General features: G+C 39.5%; 2 protein-coding genes and 1 pseudogene across 4 annotated transcripts in view; 1 reads left to right on the plus strand and 2 right to left on the minus strand.

Annotated features, from left to right (window-relative positions):
* Positions 1-8,019, minus strand: part of ADGRG7 (adhesion G protein-coupled receptor G7) — a 76,960-nt gene extending 68,941 nt beyond the window's left edge. The window contains exon 1 of the mRNA XM_026492182.4: positions 7,666-8,019. Coding sequence (XP_026347967.3) covers positions 7,666-7,780 — 115 coding nt within the window. The 5' untranslated portion in view covers positions 7,781-8,019. The remainder of the gene's footprint in view (positions 1-7,665) is intronic.
* Positions 8,020-16,567: 8,548 nt separating this feature from the next.
* LOC113240848 (tubulin epsilon chain-like) lies at positions 16,568-18,055 on the plus strand (annotated as a pseudogene).
* Positions 18,056-18,335: 280 nt separating this feature from the next.
* The window catches only part of TMEM45A (transmembrane protein 45A), a 70,268-nt gene continuing 62,570 nt past the window's right edge, over positions 18,336-26,033 (minus strand). For all 3 annotated transcript variants that reach the window (XM_026492168.4, XM_057306723.1, XM_057306722.1), the window contains exon 6: positions 18,336-24,109. In XM_026492168.4, the coding sequence (XP_026347953.1) occupies positions 24,016-24,109 (94 nt within the window). In that variant the 3' untranslated portion in view covers positions 18,336-24,015. The remainder of the gene's footprint in view (positions 24,110-26,033) is intronic.

The following is a 26,033-nucleotide window of genomic DNA, read 5'->3' on the forward strand; positions in this document are numbered from 1 at the left end:
CAAATCTCACCAGGTATTTATCTATTTAAATTCATCTTTTAAAAAAACTACCTTTTGGTTTCATTGATGTCTGCTTTTGTTTTGTTTTTAATTTCTATTCCATTACTTTGTTCTTTTCATTACTGCCAAACAGCCTTCCCTAGAATTGACTTTCTTTTATATTTTATTTTTTAAATTTCTTTTATCCCCAGGTCCAGCTTCATGACAGATGCATAGACAGTACTCAACAAATGTTTGCTCACTGGCCTCTCTGGAATTTGCATTTTGGTTGAGGATATCAAGCCCAAGCTGAGTTACCACTCTTCCGTCATAATCACAATTTTAACACCTTTTGCTCCCCATTTCAAGACCCCGTCCCCTTAAATTACCCACAAAATATAACAAAGGGAGTATTGGTATTTTTAAACCTCCATATTTTAAGTAAAGAAAATCAGACCCAGAAAGATTAAGTGCTTTGTTTCTTTCATTTAACTAGTTTTTAAACGTATGGACTCATAAAAATGACATTAGCTATTCATTAGCCCAACATCTCCATTTGACATAAAGAGGACCTTCTATATAAAGAGTAACTTGTTCCAGATCAGTAATTAACTGATAGCTGAGTGGCGTTAACTCAGATCTCTTGTTTACTAATCAAGTGCTGCTTGATTCGTAACTCTCCTAATTCTCCTAACAGTGCTGCCTTTACCACAGGAAAACAGGGAGGGTAATCATCAGCTTCAAGTTACTGGAAGATTAATACACTGGAATATGTTTAATAGTAGTATTTTTCTTTTGTAACACCAATATAATATTAATATTTCCCTACATTTTCTTAAATTATAATAAGTAGTATTTCCAGAAATATTAGCACTATTTTCAATATCTTTACTACACAAACATGGACAATTAAATGCAGAACATATGTAAAACCCCTTCATGATGCCTGAGAAAGTAGCAGAAAATATTAAAACTTTCAAATGGAAAACGTGAATTTCATTTCCTCTCCTCAACTAGACAAAATTAGAATCTGTTTTGAAAAGTCTAGTTTAATTAAGTGCAGGAATAAAAATATCTTTCCTTAGTTAAAGAAATTCCATCAGAAGACTCTAGTGTCTGGCTCCAATTCTTAGGGTTTTAACGTCTTGGTATCTGTCATTTGTCCCAGACCAGGAATTTGAAATATTTGGATGAGGAGGAAGATTCCTCTTAAATGAGAAGACAATATTTAGGAAAGCATATTCCATTGTGAAAAGAAACCCTAAAAAATTTAAACAAATAAAATACATAAGGTATAGTTTTTCCTTAAGGTAAAAGTTATTCCGAAAGAACTACCTGGTTACATAGTTTAATAAACTGGTTACATATTTTAATAAAATTTTCCCTGATGGCATAGTATAGTTTAATATTTTTTTTAATGCAGGAAGATACAGCAATTCTTAGAACTGTTTCTGTTTCTGTTTTAAACTAATCAGTTGAGGGGCACCTGGGTGGATTACTCCGTGGGACTTCTGACTCTTGGTTTCAGCTCAGGTCGGCTCAGGTCCTGATCTCAGGGTGGAGAGATTCAGCCCCGCCTCAGAAGCCACACTGGGTCTGCTGAATCGGGAGTCTGTTTCCCCTCTCCCTTTCCCTCTCTCTCTCCCCCATGTGCTCAAGCTCTCCCTCTCTCTCTCTCTCTCCCCCACACTGAAATAAAAATAAATTGTATTTTTTAAAAAGTTTTTTAAATAAATTAATCAGTTGAACTTAATGATTATACCTATAGTAGACTTTCAGTTTGATAAGCTGAATTTCAATCCAAAGGTCCAGTCTAGGTCAATGGCATCTATTCAAGGTATAATTCAGGGAGTGGAGAAAACTATGCACTAAATTATCGAAGAATTCATAAATTAAAAATAACACTTAACATTTGTTGAGTGCTTATAGTGTGTTAGATGTCATCTTAAACCTACAAGTGTATTAACTCATTTAATCATTTAATGAGAGCCCGGTAAGGTAGGTATATTATTATTCCCATTATAGGAAAACTGAGGCACAGAAATGTTGAGTAACTTGCTCAAATTTACTCAGTTAGTAAGTGGTGATGTTGGCATTTCAACAAGGCAGTCCGGCTCCAGAACTTCTTTTTTTTCCTACTCATTTACTTCCCCCCACCCCCGATTCTCATGTGCACAGTCCTAATCACCATACTTCATACTAGACATTCTTCAGTAACATATGTTATCAAAAGATCTATGGATGGCGGTCGTATTCAGAAATTTAAGTAAAACTAATACCTGGAAATCAAGGAAAAATCCACTAAGCCAAGCGTCTAGCCTCTTAATTTAAGAAACTGACTTTGAAAATGGGATCAGCAATTTGAACATCACTGATGTTAAAATAATTCATGCCCCTCAGGCAATTACATAACAAAATTTATTCCTCCCAAAACAAATCCTTTCCCTTTCATAGTAATTGTGTTCTCGATTTAGAGAGTGCTTATATGAGGAAGTAAGAAGGGAAACTGGGTAAAGGAGCAGAATAGATATTAAGACTAAATAACACTATAGCTGCCTAAAACCCAACCGTTTCCATGGGGACCTTTTCTTTGAACTCCCAAATGCAACCTGTACTCCAGGAGCAGTTCAATGAGTTTGACTTATTACCAAGTTTGCCTCTTGAGGAAGCACTGTAATTGAGTAAAATGAAAGTCAAGCATCTGTGTACAAATTATTTTCTGAGAATCAGTAAACTCTCCTTGACCTTTCCCCACAATCCACGTTTCCTACTGTGCAAGAATTCCAATGCTATGAAGTTTGACCTTGGGGTTTGGGAATATTTCAACCTGCTAAATCTCTTGTTGGCCTGAGGCATAAGTGAATCCTGTGATAGGAAATGAAGGTCAGAGCATCTGGAGAGGGGTGGAAAAGGCACTCACGATGGCAGAGAGGAGGAATTTTATAATCTAGAAGAGACACAGGATATGGTTCAATAAGGCATTATCATCAGTGCTAATATGTTATGAGGTTAAGATATTCTCCCTAAGAGTTAAGGAAAACATCCCCTACTATTATGATTATGGACATCTGTCTGTGTTTACATCAGGCCTAGCTCAAGTTGGAAAATGTCAAGGGAAAGATGTACAATAAAACTTAATTATGTTTCATTTTACTTTCCTCAAGTGTTATTGGGCCCAAAAGCCACGCTGCTTCTTGTATCACAAGGTTCATTGCTATTGGGAGCACAAGTCCAACAGAGATAGAGCCCCTTATTGTTGTCCATTCTGAAAACACATTAGATAAGGTGCATATTATTTGATATTCTACAAGGAATATTTAATGTGAAAAGGTTGGAGGTCTGGCAAAACTTTGATTTGCTCCAACATAAAAGCATCCTATAAGATTGCTGATCATACAGCCAAACAAAAGAGGCCATACACAGCTGGAGAGGTCTGAATGAAGCCAAAGTTCTGGAAATGGTTAGAGTGTTGCATGGCTTGGAGCAGAAGAAGAAAACTAAAATGGTGTCTGCTTAACTGCTGAAAACAAATCCATAATAATATTTATCTTAATATTTTGAGGCAAATTACAAGGAATTGGTAGCTATATTCTTTTCCTTCCGAATACAACTATTTGACAACTTTTAGTCCAGTTGTCAAAACCAGTTCCTGGTTTTCACATGATTCTTTCAAGGTACTCATCAGCTATGTATTGGCAACTATATTCCAAGTACTCTTCTAGGTGCAGGGAATGCAGATTAATAAGTCAGTTCCCTGCTTTCTTGGGGCTTTCATTCTAGGAAGGGGGAGATAGCAAGCAAATAAGTGAGAGATTATCAGATGATAAAAGCCATGAACAAAATACATGTGAAAGAGAGCAAACAGAATGATAACCTTAGACCGAATGGACAGAAAAGGTTTCTCTGAAGAGATGATACTTAACCTAAGACCTAAATCAACAAAGGAGACAGCCATGTGCAACTCTGGATGAAGAGTGTTCCAATAAACTGACATCATCTCAGAAGAACTCCAAGTTTTGAGCTCCTTTTGGAAATTGCAAGAGTCATCATTAGTTTTGAAAAATTTCTTTACCAAACAAAACTTCAAAAGCATAGTATATCTTTTTTTTTTTTAAGATTTTTTTTATTTATTTATTTGACAGAGATAGAGACAGCCAGCGAGAGAGGGAACACAGCAGGGGAGAGGGAGAGGAAGAAGCAGGCTCATAGCGGAGGAGCCTGATGTGGGGCTCGATCCCACAACGCTGGGATCACGCCCTGAGCCGAAGGCAGACGCTTAACCACTGTGCCACCCAGGCGCCCCAAAAGCATAGTATATCTTATTCCTGAAAGCCTAGGTGGAGAAAATGTTGCACTTGACAATGTATCTCATTGTGATGCTTTGGTGAAAAAAAAAAAAGATCATTATTATTTAATGTTTTCAACAGTGGCATAAAAATGCCAAAGACTATTCTAGCAATTCTGAAAGAAGTTGTGTCTACTTCCATGAAATGCTATCAACTTCATCTGGACTAGAGCTTTAAACCATGACCTTTTACAAGAGGCCTTATTAAGCAGTAGGGGGAGACTAAAAAGGTTTTCCATACTACACAGAAGATCACTGGCATTCTAGAGGCCATGTCTTGAAGCACTTGTTTGATATTTAAACCAACATGGTCGGCACTGGAGGAGATAATGCTAAGTGAAATAAGTCAAGCAGAGAAAGATAATTATCATATGATTTCTCTCATCTATGGAACATAAGAACTAGGAAGATCGGTAGGGGAAGAAAGGGATAAAGAAAGGGGGGGTAATCAGAAGGGGGAATGAAGCATGAGAGACTATGGACTATGAGAAACAAACTGAGGGCTTCAGAGGGGAGGGGGGTAGGGAATGGGATAGACCGGTGATGGGTAGTAAGGAGGGCACGTATTGCATGGTGCACTGGGTGTTATATGCAACTAATGAATCATCGAACTTTACATCGGAAACCGGGGATGTACTGTATGGTGACTAACATAATATAATAAAAAAACATTAAAAATAAATAAATAAATAAATAAATAAATAAATAAATAAATAAACCAACGATTCATTGGAAAAGATGAATAATTACACTTAGAATAATTAGGGATAATTTCTTTCATGGCTTGTTTGATGGCCAGTAGATGTTGGGGCTTACGTGAATGTGAGTAATCTTTCCATTAAAGGCAGTCACCAGGAGGAAAGCTATTAGAACATGAGCAGTTTTCCAGGCAATGCAGTCTAAATGCAGTCTCTCTTGCTGCTCTAGACTACAAGTTCAACAGCAGACAATCACATAACTTTGCGAAGCTGAAGGAAATACTTTGGAAAAACCCTAGAAGAATGTGGCAAAGCTAGAGCAGTTACTCCAAATGTCTATAAACAACACTCAAAGACTCAGAAAACCTTAAAAGTGAACATACTAATCTACACTCTACACGCAACATTGGTCATGTAGATCTCGGTGACTTGAAGACAAACAATGTGACTTACCAAAGTGCCTAAACTTGCCTAGCAAACCATTCTACTGGTTACTGCTTATCTTTGTGAATTACGGGTTTGGGGCATAGTTGCCTCAAAAAAAAAAAAAAAAAGAGATGAATTAATTGATTGAGTCACCCTTGTCTTCCCTCTAGGAAGGCAGAATATGCGGGAGTGAAGAGAAAGAAACTAACGTCAGAATAATCTAGATTTAAACCCAGACCCAACACTCTCTAGCTAAGTAGGCTTGACAACATTTTCTGAGCCTGAGTTTTCCCATCAATATCATGGATATAATAATAACTGCCTCAAGGTAGGTGTTAGGATTAAATGAGATAAGCATGAATCATAAACTTGTCAAATCATTTGTACACTTGAAGCGAATGTAATAATGTAACATTGTATGTCAACTACAATCAAATTAAACATTTTTTAAGAAAAATTCAGAGCAAGGACACATTTGTCTCTTTTTTTTTTTTTTTTTTGAGGAGCTGGTATGCTTGTACTGCTAAACGAGGGTTTTCTTTGCTTATTACGCTTCCTTTGGGGTCTTAGCCCTCAGGAAGTTCAGGGATGGGTTTCAGGAATTATGTTTCGCATTTGTTTTTAGCAACTCCCTCTGTTTACTTCCTTATAATGTTTTATACTTTGGTCCTTATTTTAATAGTTCTATTGTACCTGTGTTCTTTATAACTCACCACAAATTTCCCTTTTAAAGTAGATGTCATATAATGGAAAGAAGGAAAGGAGGGAGGAAAGAAAGACTCCTTAAAAGTATACTCTTTAAATAAAGTCTTATAAATTTAGCAGCCTTAATAGGGTGAAACCCATAGTTCATAATTTTTAACTTTAAACAAAACTTAAACCAACAAATAAAAACACATTTTTCTCAAGTTTAAATGTTATTGGTTTTGTTCTGGCAAATCTTCTCATGCTAATCATCCAAATCCTGTTAGTACAATATTTTCTAAATAAAGGTCTGAGGGGTGGGGGGAGGGGAGGGCGAGCAGCTCCCTCCTCAGCTCCCCCTCCACCAGCAGCTAATGTACCGGACTTCTTTTGTCCCCAACAGTGCGTCCTCGCAGCTACTCATTGTGCTTCTGCCAGCTCTGCACACCTCCTATCCTCCTCAGTTACCTTCTCAGAGGCCATCACCCCTCCCTCTGCTCTTTTGATGGTGTTACTCACCCTTATTTACCCGGTTTTATTAGGATCTTTCTCTGTTACAAAGGGAATACTCAGCACAGCCAGCTTTGAATCCCTTTCTGGAGAGCCTCTGCAGCCCAGGGGGCCAGCGCTGGGGCTATAGACAGTCTTTGCTGCGAGTTTCTGGGGGGTTTGCCTCTAACGTCATTCTTTTACCCACCGTTGCCCCCTCCCACCTTCCAGTGTCAGCTCTAGCACACAGCAGTTTACTAACAAATATTTGTTGAACAACCAGAAAAATCATTTTCTAAGTAGTCCTCATTTTTGAGTAGTTTTTAATACTTGGAAAGTGAGAAGTTTGTGTACAACCCATAAGATTTTATTTACAATCCTAGTGAGAACATCCCTAAACTTTCTTCTGGAGGTGAAATTCCATTCTGCACATGTTTGATTATGTGCATACGTCTGTGTGTGTCCGTAATTATTTATCTTTCTTGGATTTAGCTAAGCAAACCCAAACATGTGTTATTAATGATTTTAATTAAGCTGTTATCCAGTCAGGAGTTCAAAGAGCATGGGGCGCCTGGGTGGCTCAGTTGTTAAGCGTCTGCTTTCGGCTCAGGGCGTGATCCCGGTGTTCTGGGATCGAGCCCCACATCAGGCTCCCCTCCTCCACTAGGAGCCTGCTCCTTCCTCTCCCACTCCCCCTGCTTGTGTTCCCTCTCTCGCTGGCTGTCTCTCTCTCTCTCAAATGAATAAATAAAATCTTAGGAAAAAAAAAGGAGTTCAAAGAGCAAGAAGAGGCTAAACTATGTAATTCATCCCCCTGCACACTCACACACACACTCCTATTCGTGTGTGTGCAGCCATATGCTAGCCATCGATTGACCCTTGCCTGTTGTATTTCACACATGACGCCTGGGTGGGCTGCCTCAGCCCAGACGCAGCTATTTGCAGTACCGGCGTTGGGCCAGAGGCTCCATACCTTCTCTTGATTTGAGTTAAGCATAGTAAGTTAAAGATAAACATACCATAGTTAACCATAAACAGCATTACCTTTCTGGATCTTAATCACAGTTGTCCAGATGCCCAGTCCCAAAACGATGGCTGTCAGCAATCCACATACAACAGCCACCAGCGCCCTGAGGTCGAAAGCACGGCAGGAAGCCATGGGAAAGCCAAGCCACAAATCCACTCCTGGAGGAAGAACAAGTAGCGTCTTTCTTCTTGAGCCAAGAAGCTTAATCAGAAACTACTCTAAAAAATAAAAATAATTCCTCCTTTCAGTGATCTATCAGGCAGAAGTCCTCATTTTTAGGACTTTTTAGGTTAATCAGGCAGGCTGCAGTTTGAATCATCTAATGAAAGGTACATGCTCTCATTGCAATTTCCTCATCCTTCACTGAACGAGAACAGGAAAAAAGAGGTTGGAATTATGGGAGGAGAAGATAACTGAGGGTCATAAAGAAGAAAGGGAGGGAATAATTGACAGGGTCAAAGTATAAATGTCCAGATAAACAGAAGGTGGGGAAGGGAACAAAAAAATAAAAAAGAAACCAAGATGTGCTGTATGGTGATTCACATAACAAAAAAAATTTTCTTGAACATGACAAAAAAAGAAAGAAAGAAACCAAGCCATCTTCTTATACTTTGGTTTTAGGGGGGTCCAGTAGAGGAAGCCTGACAGCTTCAGGCCACACAGACTCCCTCTTGTCAACAGGGGGTTTAAGCAGTGACACACACACATGATTCTAGTACTTGCACTTTTTTAAAGGAACCCCCATTTTGAAAGCCACAGCTGGTGAGTGGGCTTTACTAGCACAGAGTGAGTTTTGAAAAGCACAAAATCCCAGTACTGAATTGTGTCTCCCTAAAGAACCCTATCATTTCTAAACCCTAGTACCTCAGAACGTGACCTTATTTGGAGATAGGGTCATCACAGGGGTAAGCAAGTTTAAATGAGGTCATTAAAGTAGGCTCTAAACCAACAAAACTGGTGTCCTTATAAGAGGAAATTTGCACAGAGATATGCACAGAGGCAAGAATTTAGGAAGAAACACAGGGAGAAAATGGCTGTCCACAAGCCAAGGAAAGAGGCCTGGGGCAGAGCCTTCCCTCCAAGCCCTCGGAAGGAACGAACACTGCTGGCACCTCGATGTTGGACTTCTAGCCTCCAGAACCGTAAGACCATAAATTTGTGTTGCTTAAACCACTGAGTGGTAACCCTTTGTTGCAGCAGCCCCGGCTGACTAGCTCACCATCTGGATCAACGTACGCTGGTTTCTCTGCACCTGCAGCTCTGACCCTCTCCTGCCCAGGCTCTCATGTTCTCTCCCCCATCCCTTCTCCATCATGAACGGAAAGAATGGAAGAATGAATATCTACCTCAATCAGAGTCCTGTTCCTGGTGGGTTAAGAAAGATTTTGCAAAAGAGGACACATTTAAGTTGACTTTTTCAACCCCCCAAACAACGATATATTTCCACTATTCTCTCTAGTACTCACTTTATCAAAAAACAGCTTTAGGGGACATGAACATAGGCTCTAACCTTTAACCCACCCAAGATTTCAGAAAAACACATTGATGTTCCCCAAAATGGAAGAACTTAGAGGTAATGCTGCAGCGGCACAAATAAATGAATGTGAATCCACTGTTCCATTTGCTGTGAATAGATTTTTAAAAATCTGTTTCTGAGATGTCTGCATGTACTTGCACAGAAAATGTTGGGAAGGGTACATTAAAAATAATTCTTCTTGGGAATCTCAGAGATCTAAGAAGCTCATTTTTCATTTTACATCCTTTATAATTTGAAGTTCTTAACTTTCGCATTTAATATTTTTTCAATTATAATAATAATGAATATATCTATTACTCTTTCAATAATAAAAGAGATAATTTTAAATAAATAATGTCTAAGGAAAAGGTAGCACTTACAAAGTGCCTAGAACATACCAAGCACTGTGCTATGCACTTTATATATCTTTATCTCATTTATTCTGTAACAGGTATTTTTGCCCATTGTATGAATGAAGAAGTGAGACTTGGGCAGGTATTACTCTAAACAGGAGCTCTCTGGTTAAGGAAATTTGAGTGACATTAGGTTACATAAAAGTAATAGTTTTCTTCAACTCTGGAATTTCTTAGAACCTTTAATATGTTCACATACATTGTGAATTGTCAAGTTCCCAGTGTTGACCACAGAATCCTCTTCTCAAGAATTTCTCAGGGATAGCAATCTTTCAGAGCATGCTTTGGAGACACTGCCTGCACGATCATCTGCAGAAAGGTCTTATTTAGTTGTGCAGAGTGACTAAAGGAACTGATCATGGGACCCACGTTTGTCATGTAGTCTGGTGACCAAAAACTGACTTTGATGGTTCTCAGACATTTTCTCTTCCGTACTCGATGCAAGTGCTGGAATCCTGGGATATTATAATGGCTATAGATTCTTAGTACTTTTATATTTTCATTTATATGCCAACTATCCAGCTAGGAACTCCAGAAATTTATGGAATAGAAGAAATTCTTAGGCACAGATATTTAGATGTTGACATTTATGTAAGGGCATGGATTTCTATTGGTTATAGACAAATGTATAGACATCAATTTTGTATACACACACATATATAAGATCACAAAAAGAAACAGGAAAAGGAAAAGAACTAAACAGGGAATAATTCATTTATTCATTTGTTCTACTCATGCAGACATTGCGCTAGGTGCCGAGGATGATAGAGTGAACAAGAGAGTCAAGGTCCCTGCCCTCACATAGCTTATACTCAGGAATACCTGAATTTGTACTGACAATGTCTTTAATCTGCTCGGTGACCCTGGACAAGTCACATAAGCATCTGAACCATCATTTCTTCATATTTTAAACAACCTAGTTGAGGCCTTGCCTTCCTGAAAATTTCAGTCCTAAAGTCATTAGTTGAAGAAGAGCAAGGCAGGTGTTTATAGTGAGAAAAGAGTCAAGCAATAGACCAGAGCAGATGTCAGAGCCCAATAGGGGAGGCAAAGGGTGCAAGAGAGCCTTGCGTGAGATGTCAGATTCTAAGCAGAGTGAATAAGGCATCCATCCGTGCGATGGGGAAGAGCAGCCTCACAACCAAGGGTGAGGAAGGCCTCCAGGCGAGAAGTAGCCCGATGTGGGAAATCAAATCCAGAGCAGGGAGAGGAGGGCATATGTGTACATCTGCATGGGTGGGCTGGTTGTGGTGGGAATTCAGAGGCAGAGTTAAGTGAGGAGGGTGTCCACACGGAGTGGCAGCCTAAAATAAGGAGTCAGACCCCAAGCAAAGAGAGAAGAGTGTCCACACACAGGTAGGGTGGGGCTGAAGATCAGAGATCAGTTACATACAGGATGATCAATCAAATATGTAAACACAGAAGAATAATGAGAGCCAAGTTCCTTACTCCAAGAGAAGGGAATTACAAATTTGGAAAGGGACAAAACTTTAATTCCATAAGAATTTCAAAACAGGTCATCAGAAACATGGAGAAAGAAAAGCTACAGGGGGCTAATTCTGAAGGAAGCAATTTCCTTTAAGGGAAATGGCTATCAGATAAATGCATGAATACGATCATGAACTTCTTATCCAAATGAGGAAAACTGATTACTGAAACAAAGTCAAGTATTTCAAGGGAAGGAAGGGGTGTGATATTACTTCTTATTTCTAATATTTGATCTAAATGACCTCCATTGTGACTTAAAAAAATAGAAACTTATAATGTTGGATTGGAAATGGATGTGTGTATCAATACAAACTCATGGTTTTCTACGTATACTAATAATATATATTTCAATATATATATTTAATAAATACATTTCATATATAAATAGATGCAAAACTATGTATATATACACAAATTTATAAATGTGCATAAATGTTTATGATATATATCACACATTAATATACATATATTCTCTAGTTCTGGACATTCATAGGGCCTGAATGCAGTGACATCCCATGAATCTTAAGCACACAGATTGTAAACCTGAAACAAATATAATACTGTGTGTTAACCATAGTGGAATTAAAATTTTTAAAAACTGGGGGAAAAAGAAGAAGCTAGAATTCTTCCTTTAGAAAGACAGTGAAAGCTGCTGGTTTGGGCTGTTTTTCCTTCCTTTCCCATCAGTGGCTAGAGGAGCAGTGATTCAGGTGTAGCTGGTACGTGCTCAGGGCTGATGCTCAAGTGTTTGGAACAGGGCTGTTGTGCTGTAGTCTTTGGATATAGGCCAGCTCCCGGGGCATACTGCACATGCGTGAACGGTCTGCTCTTTGGAATGAAGGTATCTCATTCAGCCAGGGGAGGAAGGCAAGCTAACCAATCATTACAGCCCTTACTCCAGCAAGCCAAGCACCAAGCCCTCAGTGGCAGGACTACAGTCTCCTTTGGTATATCAGAACCTGTTGGTTCTGGGTTAGCAAAGCACGATTGTGAGAGCTCCCCACCTATCCCCGGGTACTCTCCGTGTGAATGATCTCCCCTTTCTGGGACTCAGGAAATAATTAGAAATATAGCAAGGGGATGGGAATGCCTACAGTAAAGGCTAAAGTTGTTCACTCCAAATGAGAATTGGATAAAACTGAGAATCGAGGAAACAGTCAGCAAAACTAAACAACAATCTGTGGAATGGGAGAAGATGTTTGCAAATGACATAACAGATAAATGTCTGGTATCCAAGATCTATAAACAACTTCTGAAACTCAACACCCAAAAAACAAATAATCCAGTCAAGAAATGGGCAGAAGACATGAATGGACACTTCTCCAAAGAAGACATAAAAATGGCCAACAGACACATGAAAAATGCTCCACATCACTTGCCATCAGGGAAATACAAATCAAAACCACAATGAGGTACCACCTCACACCAGTCAGAATGGCTAAAATTAACAAGACAGGGAACAGCAAATGTTGGCGAGGATGTGGAGAAAGGGGAACCCTCTCTTACACTGTTGGTGGGAATGCAAGCTGGTGCAACCACTCTGGAAAACAGTAAGGAGGTTCCTCAAGACGTTAAAAATGGAGCTACCCTACAACCCAGCAATTGCACTACTGGGTATTTACCCCAAAGATACAGATGTAGAGAAAAGAAGGGGCACATGCACCCCAATGTTCATAGCAGCAATGTCCACAATAGCCAAACTGTGGAAGGAGCCAAAATGCCCTTCAAGAGATGAATGAATAAAGAAGGCGTGGTTCATATATACAATGGAATATTACTCAGCCATCAGAAAGGATGAATACCCACCATTTGCATCTACATGGATGGAACTAGAGGGTATTATGCTAAGTGAAATAAGTCAATCAGACAAAGAAAGTTATCATATGGTTTCACTCATGTGTGGAATATAACGAATAGGGGAAGGGAGGGAAAACTGAATGGGAAGAAATCAGAGAGGGAGACAAACCATGAGAGACTCTTGACTGTAGGAAACAAATGGAGAGTTGCAGAAAGGGAGGTGGGTGGGAGGATGGGGTAACTGGTGATGGGCATTAAGGAGGGCACATGATGTGATGGGCACTGGGTGTTATACACGACTAATGAATCATTGAACACTACGTCAAAAACTAATGATGTACCAAATGTTGGCTAATTGAATTTAAATCAAAACAAAACTGAGAATCAAGTGTCTAGTTCCATTTTCTCTTGCCCCCAAAGTGAAGACAGCTTTCTTCACCTCTGGCAATTTGAGCATCAAAATAATGTCCTAACATTATAACCCATTCAATAAAATAGGAAATTACTGAATCCGAAACTCTGGGGGTGGGGCCAGCAATCTGTGTTTTAACTAGTCTTCCAACTTGATGACTGCTGAAGTTTATAATCACTGTTCAAGGGTAATTTTCCCAAAGGAAGTGAATCAAGTTTGCAGTAAACCAGCAAATGGCAAGAGATTAAATGGACTTTTTGTGTCCTAGGACAGTCCTCTGTTAATGCTTATGGAAATCTTGCCAGATGTTCCGATAAGCCTGCTCAAATGCACAAGGAGCCTATATTTCTCTCATCTGTGAAACCACTAGTCTTTATTTTATCTTATTCATTTATTTAACCAGATTCTTAATGAGCTTATACTCAGAAGCATCAAGACGTTCTGAAATCTCTTTTCTTTCCCTACTATCTGGACTGTGAACCCAATAGAGAGTTAATTACACAGAAACCTGCTTACCTTACCTCCCCTGATACTAATGACAAAGGCCAGTCTCAACTTCCCCACCTGTTGTTCCTTAGAGATGAGCCTGAGTTTCTCCATTGGAAAGCCTCCCAATGGCGTCTACCACCCCTTCGTTAGTGAAAACTCTGAGCCACTGCTAACAGAGAAACGGTTGAGTTCACCTATCTATACACCCCTACCCACCTCTGTTTCTACCTGGTGGTCAATGGGGGGCAGGGAGAAAGGTTATAGCAAAAGGTTTCCTGGGCCGAGGGAAAGTCACTAGATCACTGACCTTTCTTCGTGTCTTCCCACTTTCCTCTCCTCTTCGTGCCTTGGTTCTTCAGGTGCCTCCCATGCTCTCCAGACCCAGGTGTTCTAGATCTTGAGGGTCTCGAGGATCTTGATGGCTGATTGCTCCACAGAGGAAAAATCAGCATCACTTTGTGAAAGTAATTCACTTAACACTAGCAGAAGTTTGGTGTCTATGAAATTAAACTATGTGTCCACAGAAGATTCTGGACTCCGATTAATGTAACTCTGAATTAATCTCTCTGTGCTCCAGAAGATGGAAGAAAAGGAACCCTCACATTCTTTTTTAGTTTGAAGTTTACTTCTGCATCTTGCTCCAGAGAACTTCAGTTCCTCTCTTCATCTCTTCTGACTTGTTCCCTTATCTTTTCTTTTCCCACTTTCTCCTCTTTCATTCCTTCCCTTTTATATCCCCCAAATCTGAGCTGATAGCCACAGGTGTGTGGTTAAGATTGAAAGAGGAGAGAATTGGTCAGTTATGGGTTGGTTGAGAGGCATAGTGTGGGAAATAGTTTAATTTTCTTCTTTCCTTTCTAAAAAGCCTCATTTGGGTGAAATGCAGATCCAAAATTTACAGTAAATAAAAAAGAGCCTCAGCCAAGAAACACTAGTCCCGTGTGAACACTAGTCCTTCTGAAAATAGGAGTAAGAAATCATAAGCGTACCTGAGGTGAAATTTCTTGGTATTTTCAATGTCCTGCATTAAATCCCACTATTTTTATTTTTTTAAAGATTTTATTTATTTATTTGAGAGAGAGAGCACAAGGGGGTGGCGCAGAGTGAGGAGAAGGAGACTCCCTGTTGAGCAGGGAGCCTGATGTGGGACTCAATCCCAGGACCCCAGGATCATGACCTGAGCTGAAGGCAGACGCTTAACTGACTAAGCCACCCAGGTGCCCAAATCCCACTGTTTTTATCTTGACAAGATAGTATTCTGGATCCTAAATCTCTCCATTTAGTATAATTATTTTTATTAATATTGATTAATAATTATTAATTAATTGTTAAATTAATTGGCCTATATATCTTTTTTTGGTTTTGTTTCTGGAGAACGCTGAATAATACAGGAGCCACGTCACAACAGGCACCATGCATTTTCCAGCTGAGACGCATAATCCCCAGAAAGCTTAATAATAGTGTATGATACTCAAGGAGTTTGTGATCGAGTTAGAGAACAGGCATATAAGCACATCAAAGACAATAATGCAGAAGTCACTAGTTGGTAAATTATTTACTCCTCTGGTGTTTACTCTACATTCCTACCTGAGGAATATTGGAATGAATGACAAAAAGACCAGTTAAGGAAACTTGCCAACCCGTGTGGGGCCATAAAACAGCATAAACGTATTAACCAAGCCAAGTTATCATCAGGTTTCTCAATAAGGTGACTCTATTTTATAGCTGGTAATACAGCTTGGGAGAGATAATATTTTCATTCCTGGCATTTGCCATATTATGTTCAGCATCCATTTTGCAGTTCAAATACATGCCTTATTTTCAAGCCTAAAACATTAAGCTTAAAACTGATGTTAAGAGTAAGTGCAAGTTAAGGTCACGGATGTATTAGGTTGTTTTTTTTTAATTTTAACGTTTTTTAAAAATTAAGATTTTAAAAACTAACCCAAACTCTACCTCTAACGATGTTTGTCGTCTGACTCGATCTTTTAGGACGTGAACCTGGTAGTCTTATGCGTTGTGTTGCCACGCTCTGCCACTAGAGGGTAGCATCATTGCTATTGTCTTTTCCGCTGTTTATTACACAGTATATCCAGTACTTAGCCATTCATCCAGTCTAATCCTCACTGTGATTGTATTTGGAAGTGAGGCCTTTGGAAGGTAATCAGATAATCAGAGAGGGGCCCTCATGCTGGGATCAATTTCCTTATAAAGAAGATACTGGAGGGAGACAATCTGTCTCTGCACATGAGGATACAAGACAGTTTGCAAACCAGTAAGGCCTTCGCCAAATACCAGGTCTGCTGGTGCCTTGATCTTAGACTTCCCACCCTCCATAACTGTAAGAAATAAATGTTTGCTGTTCACACCACGCAGTCCATGGTGCTCTGTTATAGCAGCCCAAACTGACTAAGAAAATGTCTGACCAGATATTTGAACAGAAGCCATGTGGGGAGCAGGGATGGGGGCAGATGGTCTTTAGAATGAGGCAGGTCCATCTAAGAAGGAACTGAGCTATTCACCCTGCAGTCATGTAACCTCTAAAGTGGAAAGAGCCCCAACTTTTGGTATCAGAAGACTTGCGTTCCTTCATGGGCTCAGCCACTAATTGACTGCATGATCTTGGACAAATCACTAACTCTCTGGCCTCCAAGTCCTCACCTACAGACAACCTTTTAAGACCTCTTTTCTCTAAATAATGTCTTCCTTTGGTTTTTCTCTCTTTATTATGTTGCTATAGCTCACTTTGCAATGCTACAAGCTGAGGAGGGTTCCTTAGGAGTTACAGTAGAGACAAAAGAAGTATGGCTGCTGCCGGTGGGCCAGGCCAGGCTGGGAGCAGGAAAGCAGGCGCGGGCTCCCCCGTGCCCGGATCCCACCGCGCCCGCAGCGTGGCCCAGTCCATGGTGGTCGTACTGGTCGGCCAGGGTGGAAACCGGATGGACTGCTGCTTCTGGGATCTGGCACTAAGGGAGCATGCTGAGGCCAACCAGAAAGGAATTTATAATGAGGCAATAAACAGCTTCTTCAGAAATGATGATACCAGAGTGGTTGGTGATGGTGGCAGTGTTTCCTAGAGGAAAATTTATTTTTTGAAAGCACCAGCTGTCTTGATCAACATGGAGGAAGGGGTAATAAATGAAATTCTGCAGGGCCCATTGAGAGATGTGTTTGATAGCAAGCAGCTCATCACCGATATTTCTGGCTCAGGGAATAATTGGGCTACGGGTCACAAAGTTTTTGGCAGTCTTTATGAAGAACAGATTTCAGAGAAACTCAGAAAGTTGGCAGAGCCCTGTGATTGTTTGCAGTGTTGTTGTTTTTTTATTATACATTCCATGGGAGGGGGAACAGGATCTGGACTTGAAACATTTCTCTTAAAAGAGCTTGAGGGTGAATTCTCAGAACTCTACAGATCCATGGCTCTAATGTATGCTTCTGAAGAGGATGATCTCATAACCTTGTCTTATATTAGCACCTTGGCAGTGAAGGTCTCCGTGAGCATGCAGACTGTGTATTCCCACTGACAACTAATCTTTATTTGACATCATTAGCAGGATTGACCTCATGGTGAATTCCGGAAAGCTGGGTACAACGATAAAGCCAAAGAGTCTGGTTACTTCAAGTGCCAGGGTTTTTTGAAAAGTGGCACCAGAAGCCCTTCGATGAAATGAATACCACTGTGGCAAATTTGCTGCTGAACCAGGCTTGAAGGGTCCCTTAATATGGACCTTAATGAAACCAGCATGAATTTAGTGCCTTTTCCTCAACTGCGTTATCTCGAGTCAAGCCTAACACCTCTATATACACTGGCAGATGTTAACATTCCTACCCGAAGGCTCGATTAGATGTTTTCGGATGCCTTCAGTAAAGATCAACAACTCATTCAGGCTGACTCCATAATCTCTACCTTGCCTGTGCCTTTCTGGTTAAAAGAAATGTACCGGTTTCAGACCTTCACAGAAATATTGAACGATTAAAACCTTCTGTATGGTTTGTCTCCTGGAATCAGGAAGGCCGGAAAACCAGACTGTGTTCAGTACCTCTTGTGGGCCCTTCCCATTATTAGCTCCAGCAAATAACCCACGCGTGAAGCCGACGTTCACGGAACTGAGAGATTCATGAGTTTCCACAAGAAAAAGGCTCATCCTCACCCAATGGAAAGGCCGGAGGAAAGCTGTTTCATGGAAGCTGTGTCATCTTTATCAGGGCTCACAGAGGAATAGAACCAACTGGATGCCACAAAAAGCATGCCTGTGGAAGATTTCCCTAGACGAAGCATAGCTGTGTAAAAAAGAAACCCCAAAATACAACTTTTACTTTTCTTAATTTCACATTGTTGGGTTTTGTTTTTTTTTTGTCACTTTACCTTTCTGTTTCAGAACTTTTGTGATTCAGAAAGCCCAATTTGTGCTTTTCCTATTAGACAGCATTTTTGTCTTAAAAAGAGCGGTTTCCGTTTCATCACAATCTGTTGATGATACCAGTGTGTGAAATTAGTGAAGTCCTTGTACTTTAACTTCAAATATTTGTCTTCAGAAAATTCCCCTTCTCTAAAATTGAGAAAACACAGTCCTTCAACATTTTACTTTATTTATAATCTCACATGTAGGCATTTACACAATGATAATCATGTCTTCAATAAAAATCTTATACAGGTATATTTTTATATTTATTTATAATTGATTTTTTCATATTCTGTTTAAATTCTGATTCTTTAAAAGCAAGCATGAGGAGCAGTAGAAGAACACAATATAAATACTTTTGTGTAAGACCTTCTAACTTTTCAGGGGTATTACAACTATTAAGGAGGTCTTATTTCTCCTTTGGGTAACCACTTGTTTGCACTCAAAAGAATCATAATTTATATTTATTTTAACATGCATGTGTATTAAATCATCTTTAAATATAATGCTTTTTATAAAACCAGTTGATTTTATAATAATATATGTCTATGTTTTTAAACACACAAAAAAAGAAGTATGATTGTCTTTAGGGGATTGTAAAATACTAAGAAGGAAGAATTTATGTATAAAGAGAACTACAGCTGGGACGCCTGGGTGGCTTGGTCAGTTAAGTGTCTGCCTTCGGCTCAGGTCATGATCCCAGGGACCTGGGATCGAGCCCCACATCAGGCTCCCTGCTTGGCGAAGAGCCTGCTTCTCCCTCTGCTGCTCTGTCTGCTTGTGCTCTCTCTTTCTCTTTCAAATAAATAAAATCTTTAAAAGAAAAAAGATAACTACAGGACTGGATGGACTATGATCCGATGTCACTCTGTACTTAGTGCTGTGTGAGTTCACAGGCAGAGAAGAGTGGGATGAAGCAGTAGCAAAGAAAGGTTTTGAACTGAGCCTTAAAGAATCTCCAGAGGTCAGAATGCAAGGAGCTGGGGAGGTAGGATAGTTGATACAACATAGATTCGGAAATTAAACGTATTTGGGGGAACAGAAAACAAGTCAGCCTGACTGGTCCAAGGGTTTTGTTGGACAGTCTGACAGCATAACTACATAGTGAATTACGTTCAAGTGAAATGATTTTATTTCAACATGACGCTAATTAACTTAGACCTGATCTGAGAGACAAAGGAATCCGGGGCGGTTTCTCGTCAGAAGACAGAGTTCCATTTAAAATTGCTAGGCCCCTTGCATACTCGGGTGAGCTTATGTCTATATGTTTTGGAACCTGTATGTATTTTAGCTTCAGACACAAATCCTCAAATAGGGATTATTTGCGTCCCACCCCAAGCTTCTTACTTGAACTCCGTAATCCTCCCTTAGGACATTTGGAAAACAGGCAGAACAGCCCAAGATCATGAAGGTGACCAGGTAAGAGGTGCCTTCTCACTTCTAACATTTCACGTTAGTCATAGCAGTCCCTCCCATAACACATACACACACTGAACAATGTTCTCCCAGCTTTAAAGCAGTGAAGGCAAAGAAATACTGGCATTTAACCTCAGAGCTGTTAGTTGGAATTATCTTTAAAAGAAAGTGACCTAGAATTCATTAGACTATCACCTCAATATCTGTAAAAATGGAGGAGTCTTACCCAATAGGAAATATATGAAAATAAAAGTGCAGGATAACATCAAGTTCAGAAGTCTTTATACTCAGAAGGAAATATATTTAAATATCTTTAGAGCTAAAGTATAATGAAATTCCATCAAGTGGCATGACAGCCTGGGCGAGTGCGGCAGATTTCCATGAGTAGGTGGAAAAGACAGATAATTTTAAGTATGACTCCAACTCAGGATGGTGCCTTCCCTGTGCTTTAAAAGGCTGGGAGACAGCTTGTGTGGAGAGTCTGATAGAGTGACCATAAATAACAGGATTCAGCATGTGCCGTTAGGGTCACTGTCAAGAATCCTGTTCCATTCAGTATCTGGGTCCGAGAGCTCAAGGAGCGGACTAGGTATTTCCCAATGCTGCCTATCATAAATAAATCACTTCCTTAACAGTAAGCCTAGTTTATCGTGGAAAGGCTTAGAATTAAGTACAGTAATGTTTAAGAGAATCAAACTCATAATGAGATTTTTGTGTTAGGAAATTATACTTGTGTAGCATTTTAGGTATTTATAATTTTGAAAATAATTTTGTCTATGCTGATTAGTCTTGCAGGTCTAATTTATAAATGTTTAATTGAGTAACAGATTTAGGCTTGTGATTTTCACTAAGTTTACACACTGTAGCAGAAAATTAAAGAACACTTATGCTTTGGGGCCCCTGGGTGGCTCAGTCAGTTGGGCCCCCAACTCTTGATTTCAGCTCAGGTCATGATCTCAGGGTCGTGATATTGAACCCTGAATCAGGCTCCGCACTGGATGTGTAATCTGCTTAGGATTCTCTCTCCCTCTCCCTTTGCCTCTCCCTTTCCCCCCCCAAAATTTTTTTCTTAAAAAGGACACTTATGTTTCACCACATTTATAAGTTTAATACATTAGATTTGCAAGAATAACTTAACTTGGGAAGATTTGTCAGTTAATTGAAGTTTCCTTCTTAAGAAGAATATTAAAAATATTTAATTCATAACTACAGTTTAAGATGTTTAAAGGGAAATCTAATTATCTAAATGTAAAATTGTGCCCTAACATCAAAGTCTTCTTAAAATCACGTGTTTAAACTTACAAGACTCAAAAATAGAATAATAATATTTATAAATTGAACTTAAAATATAAAAAGGATTAAGTTTTCCCATTTTCACTGGTTTAGCCCAGAAACCCAGTCACTCTCATCACCGCACATCTCTTGAAGTCCCTCCTTAAGCTTAAAGCAAAAATCTCCCCTCATTGCCATTTACATGGGGGAAATTCTTTTATTCTAAGTTTGTCCTCGATTCTCTCAACCTCCTCTATCTGGAATTCATTCGCATTAGACAGAATATAGAATTTCTGGATCTATTCTCCATGTCTACAAACCTTTCTTTCATGGTTTTTTTATCTACTGACTCCTTGAACTTGGGGAGAATTCTTCACTTCTCAGCTTTTATTTTCATTGTTCTTAGTCCCCAGTGACTCCTGCACCACCTTATGAACCCACATCCCAAACACAACCAATATCATCTCCATTAACGAGCCCTGGAGTGATAAAATGAGGAGGAGTACATCACACCCCACCTCCTATTTCAACAATGAGCTGAAAGGTAATGTAGCCAGAAGCTGCACTGTGCATTTCTCAAGCAAAGGAGAGTGAAAGTTACAGAGATCACTGAGGAGTTAGTGTCACATCAAGAGCCAATGTTGATACTGGGCTGAGTTATGTAAAAGAGTTTCTTTACTTTGTTTATGGCAAATGAAGCATGAGATACCCACAAAGGAAGTTTGACAAAGGCTCAGGAATTGAGACCCCAAGATTTTGGAAGGGTTGAGATAAAATACAAATATAAATAAGGAAGGTTACCCCCTCCCACTCCTTCCTTGGTGAAGGCTTCCATAAAGTTACAACAATGGTGTTCAAATGTATTGTTCATTTCAGGGACTAGAGGTAGATAGCCCCAGACTGTGGCCTTAGACCGAACCAAATATTCCCCCGCTGAGAACTCACTGAGCTGTATCTCTCTTGCATTCTTTTGGTCCAGAGACTGGAGGAAAGGATGTTTCTGCTCTCTCATAAAGACTGCCGGAATATTCACACTTACATCAGTTTTCAAAGTTCCAACCTTACTCTGGCTTTGGCTCATTGTTCTGAGAGTCCCCACTCAGGCCTACATACCAGCAATGCCGTTTTCATGAATGGCATGTGTGTGAAACACAAACTTGCCAGTTATAGGAGCTTACTGGACTAGAAAAGATATAGGACATGCATGGAACAGAATGCCATAATCACACCCTGACATCACATGCATGTGGGCATTTCATACACCAGAAGTGTACTCAGGTTTATCGTATTATTCAAAATAAGTGTTTAGGCACCCACATCAGTTCTTTCCGACCCTTAAATTAAAAAAATGAACGTGTCCAGTTCTTTGGCCTAAAGAATCTACTCACCTCCTCCCTCTCCAGTATCACTGTGATAATATCAGACTGGGACAGACTTCCGGATTTGTCAGTGCTTCTAGAATGCCATGGAGCTTCAGGATTTAATTGCCCACATTTCACCTCCAGCTGCCCATGAGGGTGCTTCCTGTCTTCTATATTCAATCAGCCCTCAAGGATTCCTGAAAGCCTTCCTTACCTTTGCTATCATGGCAGGGACTGGCCTTTCTGACTAACATTGTATTAAATCAGCTGTCGTTGGCTTCACTTTCTCTCAGAGATTCTAGATTCATAAGATGTGACAGCCAGAAAGTGCCTCATCCAGTTCAATTCCCTTACTTTAGAGAGGACATGGTGATTGCTAAAGTCCTAGAGGCTGGTTAATTGTAGAGACAGAATTAGAAATAAGATCTCCTGACTCTCCACTAAGGGCTACTTAGTGCAAGACAAGTAAGAGCTCTGACTTTTTACACAGGTGATCCATAAAATACTCTTCCTTATTTTAACCCCTCCGCTATTTCAGCAGAGGGGACAGTATGGAGGCCATGCTATGGTGTAGTGATGACTTTTTACTTTAGAGATAACATCATAACTCCCCCTTCCCAATTCCTCATGGCTTTGCATCCATGTGTCCTAGGGATCATTTCTCTGTCTTCTCTAAAAGACTGCACAACTCAGGATGACTGCTGGCTGGCTTTTCTCAGGGGACAACTCAGGTACTACAGAAGGAGATGTCTCACAAAAAGGAGTTTGTCACACTGCTCCTTCTTCATGATGCAAGGGTGAGGTGCAGTTGAACTAAAGAAACATATGGGTGAAACCATATGATAATTGTCTTTCTCTGATTGACTTATTTCGCTCAGCATAATAGCCTCCAGTTCCATCCACATTGACATAAATGGTAAGTATTCATCCTTTCTGATGGCTGAGTAATATTCCATTGTGTATATATACCACATTTTCTTTATCCATTCATCTGTTGATGGACATCTCAGCTCTTTCCACAGTTTGGCTATCGTGGACATTGCTGCTAAAAACAGCATAGAGGATCATAGGATAAGGGAGGGGAAAACTGAATGAGAAGTCGTCAGAGAGGAAGACAAACCACGAGAGACTCTGAACTATAGGTAACAAACTGAGGGTTGCTGGAGGGGAGGCAGGTGGGGGTAACTGGATGATGGGCATTAAGGAGGGCATGTGATGTGATGAGCACAGGGTGTTATATGCAACTGATGAGTTATTGAACTCTACATCTGAAACCAATGTATTATATGTTAACTAATTGAATTTAAATTAAAAAAAGAAAGAAAACAATGAGAATGTACCAAAAAAAAAAAAAAAAAAAGACTTGAGGTGTTGCGGTGTCTGTACCAAGGTTCCTGCATCCATTTATTTCTCATTGCAGCAACAAGAGAAACAAGTGTAATTCCATGTTTCATGAGTTACAGTGGTAGTAAGCCCAGGAAGCTTGAGCATATCTATAAGGCAAATAAAACATTTTTCTTAGCATGGATGTTAACTTTAGATGATCTGGGAATAGTCGCTCCAGGCCCCAAATACCATGACTGATGTGCAAAATGCATTTATCACCCAAAGTACTTACAAACCTAAAAATAAAATATTTGAATTCAAATACTTTAACCAAATTGGAAATACAAACAATATACCAAGAATCATCCTCAGCCGCCTGTTCTCCAAGCAAAAGGTCAAAAAAATAAAACCATAAACAAAAATAACCCAAAAAAGAGAGTCTCATCCAGAAAGACTAAATGCCCATCAAAATCACATCTCTTCTTCAGATTCTTGTTCTCGTTCAGCATTTTTCAGGAGTCCAACTTCTGAGGGGCAGAACCTCTGAAGTCGAGATTTAACCAACCTGAGGAGAATGAAAGGCAACTCATGTTATGCCGTTTAATAAAAACTCAGAACAATGTGTATCTATAATACAACAAACTCCAAATTATCTGTGCAAATGGGAGAGGCAATCCAAAAAAGGAAGTCACTTTTATTTGGTTTTGGAGCTACCTGAAAACTTTTTGTGGATTAAAGCAGGGTGTAAGTAAACAGATGTAACACAGTTTTTAAATGTATAACATGATTATTTAATTAGGCATCAGAAAATGCCTAATTATGCATAGCTTTGATCATTTCTAAAACAAACAAGAGAATCTCTGGTCTGCAGCAAGCCCAGATGAAACCAAGCTCAGCCGAGAACTTTTGCATCAAGTCCACATCTGGCTACATCACTTTCAACTCAGCATTAACTCCTTCAATATACAACTGAGTAGTATCAATAACAACCATTGCCTCATCAAGATCAAGGAGACCAATCAAAATAATTTGCCTTGATTCTTAATTGACTACTGATGTTGCTCCCAATGTCCTCAGCTCTTCAAGGCACTGTTCTCATGAAGGACTAATTTCTTTAAATAAGTTAAATGTTGGGACAGTGTTTGTGTCATTTTTTAGATTCACACAGGTATCTCTACATTGCATAACCTCAATACATGGTAAATAAAATGGATTAACTGTCCATTAATTAGATTCATTCCTGATGACTCTGTGGAAAATAAAACAAACACATGGCTACTTATTACAAATTAATTGTTAGCAGAGACCCTAGCGACTTTTCCTGTTTCCCACTCTTCCTTTCTGGGTTGTGTCTGCTGTTGTTACAAGCTACCACGCTGAGGCATGTTCAGGCTCTCTGCCCCCTGCCATCCTCAGTATTGGCACATGCATCAGTGGGCACTGGAGACAGATTAAATGCTGGAATGATAAAGAGGAAGTGCAAATAGTTGCTAGTTCCCGGAATGATGTTAGTCCAGAATACTAAGGTTAGGATGTGTCTGAGGTTTTGCTCCCATAAGTTTTCTTCGATTAGTAAGAGAAAGAGCAGAACTGAGACTCTGGGTGTACTTTCAGAGTCTATCTGGAAATCAAACTTCCAGAAGGCAAACCATCATATTCCTGGAATTTGGTCATTTCTATTTTGTTCTTCGAAATGAGTTACCTGAATTATTGCTTAGGGAACCAACCTGAAAGTGGGCATGTTTCTCTACCCATAGAGAGGGGCTTTTGAAATAGTTCTATGAATAGTGGTGTTTAAATAGGAAATACAGAGCATCTAATAAAATTTCCAAACATACAAGTCTCTCCTATGAGTTGTCATTTCAGAACTGTAGGTATGGGGCTGAATGAGGTAATCTTTGAACCATTATTCTGGAAAGTTATGGGGCTGAATGAGGCAATCTTTGAACTATTATTCTGGAAAGCTGGGAAGTACAACTTCATTTTTCTGAGATTTGGCTGGTTGTAGTTCCATAACCCAGTTCTGTTTCCATGGTGATCTTTGCACTTTGTCAAACAAATTCCAATATAATGTCCTGAAAATCCATCACTGGTGACTGAATTACAAACTATTCCAACCAAACCCTGAAAAAACAGATTGTCAAAACTCCTTATGATTATAGAACTGAATTAGCCAGCCATGTGACCTCACTGAAAGTTACTGGATCTTCATGATATTTTTTAAGTTATTGCTTAAGTTTATATCAACATACCTCACAACATGAGCTCTTGTTCTTATATTTCCAAGAGCACTATGAGAGCAAGACTGAAAAGCATGTGAAACATGATTTCCAAACAAATAAAGCCCATATTCATGTAACTCTGAAGCAGATCTATTAAAACAGTAAATGTGTTTACTGAGTACCTGCTATATGTTTGACGGCATGCCAAGACCTGTGCAAAATATGAAAAGGGTATTTTCTTCAAGGTGGTACAATGTAGCTAGCAGA

This window comes from Ursus arctos, unplaced genomic scaffold, assembly GCF_023065955.2.
Source record: "Ursus arctos isolate Adak ecotype North America unplaced genomic scaffold, UrsArc2.0 scaffold_4, whole genome shotgun sequence".
Lineage (NCBI taxonomy): Eukaryota > Metazoa > Chordata > Mammalia > Carnivora > Ursidae > Ursus > Ursus arctos.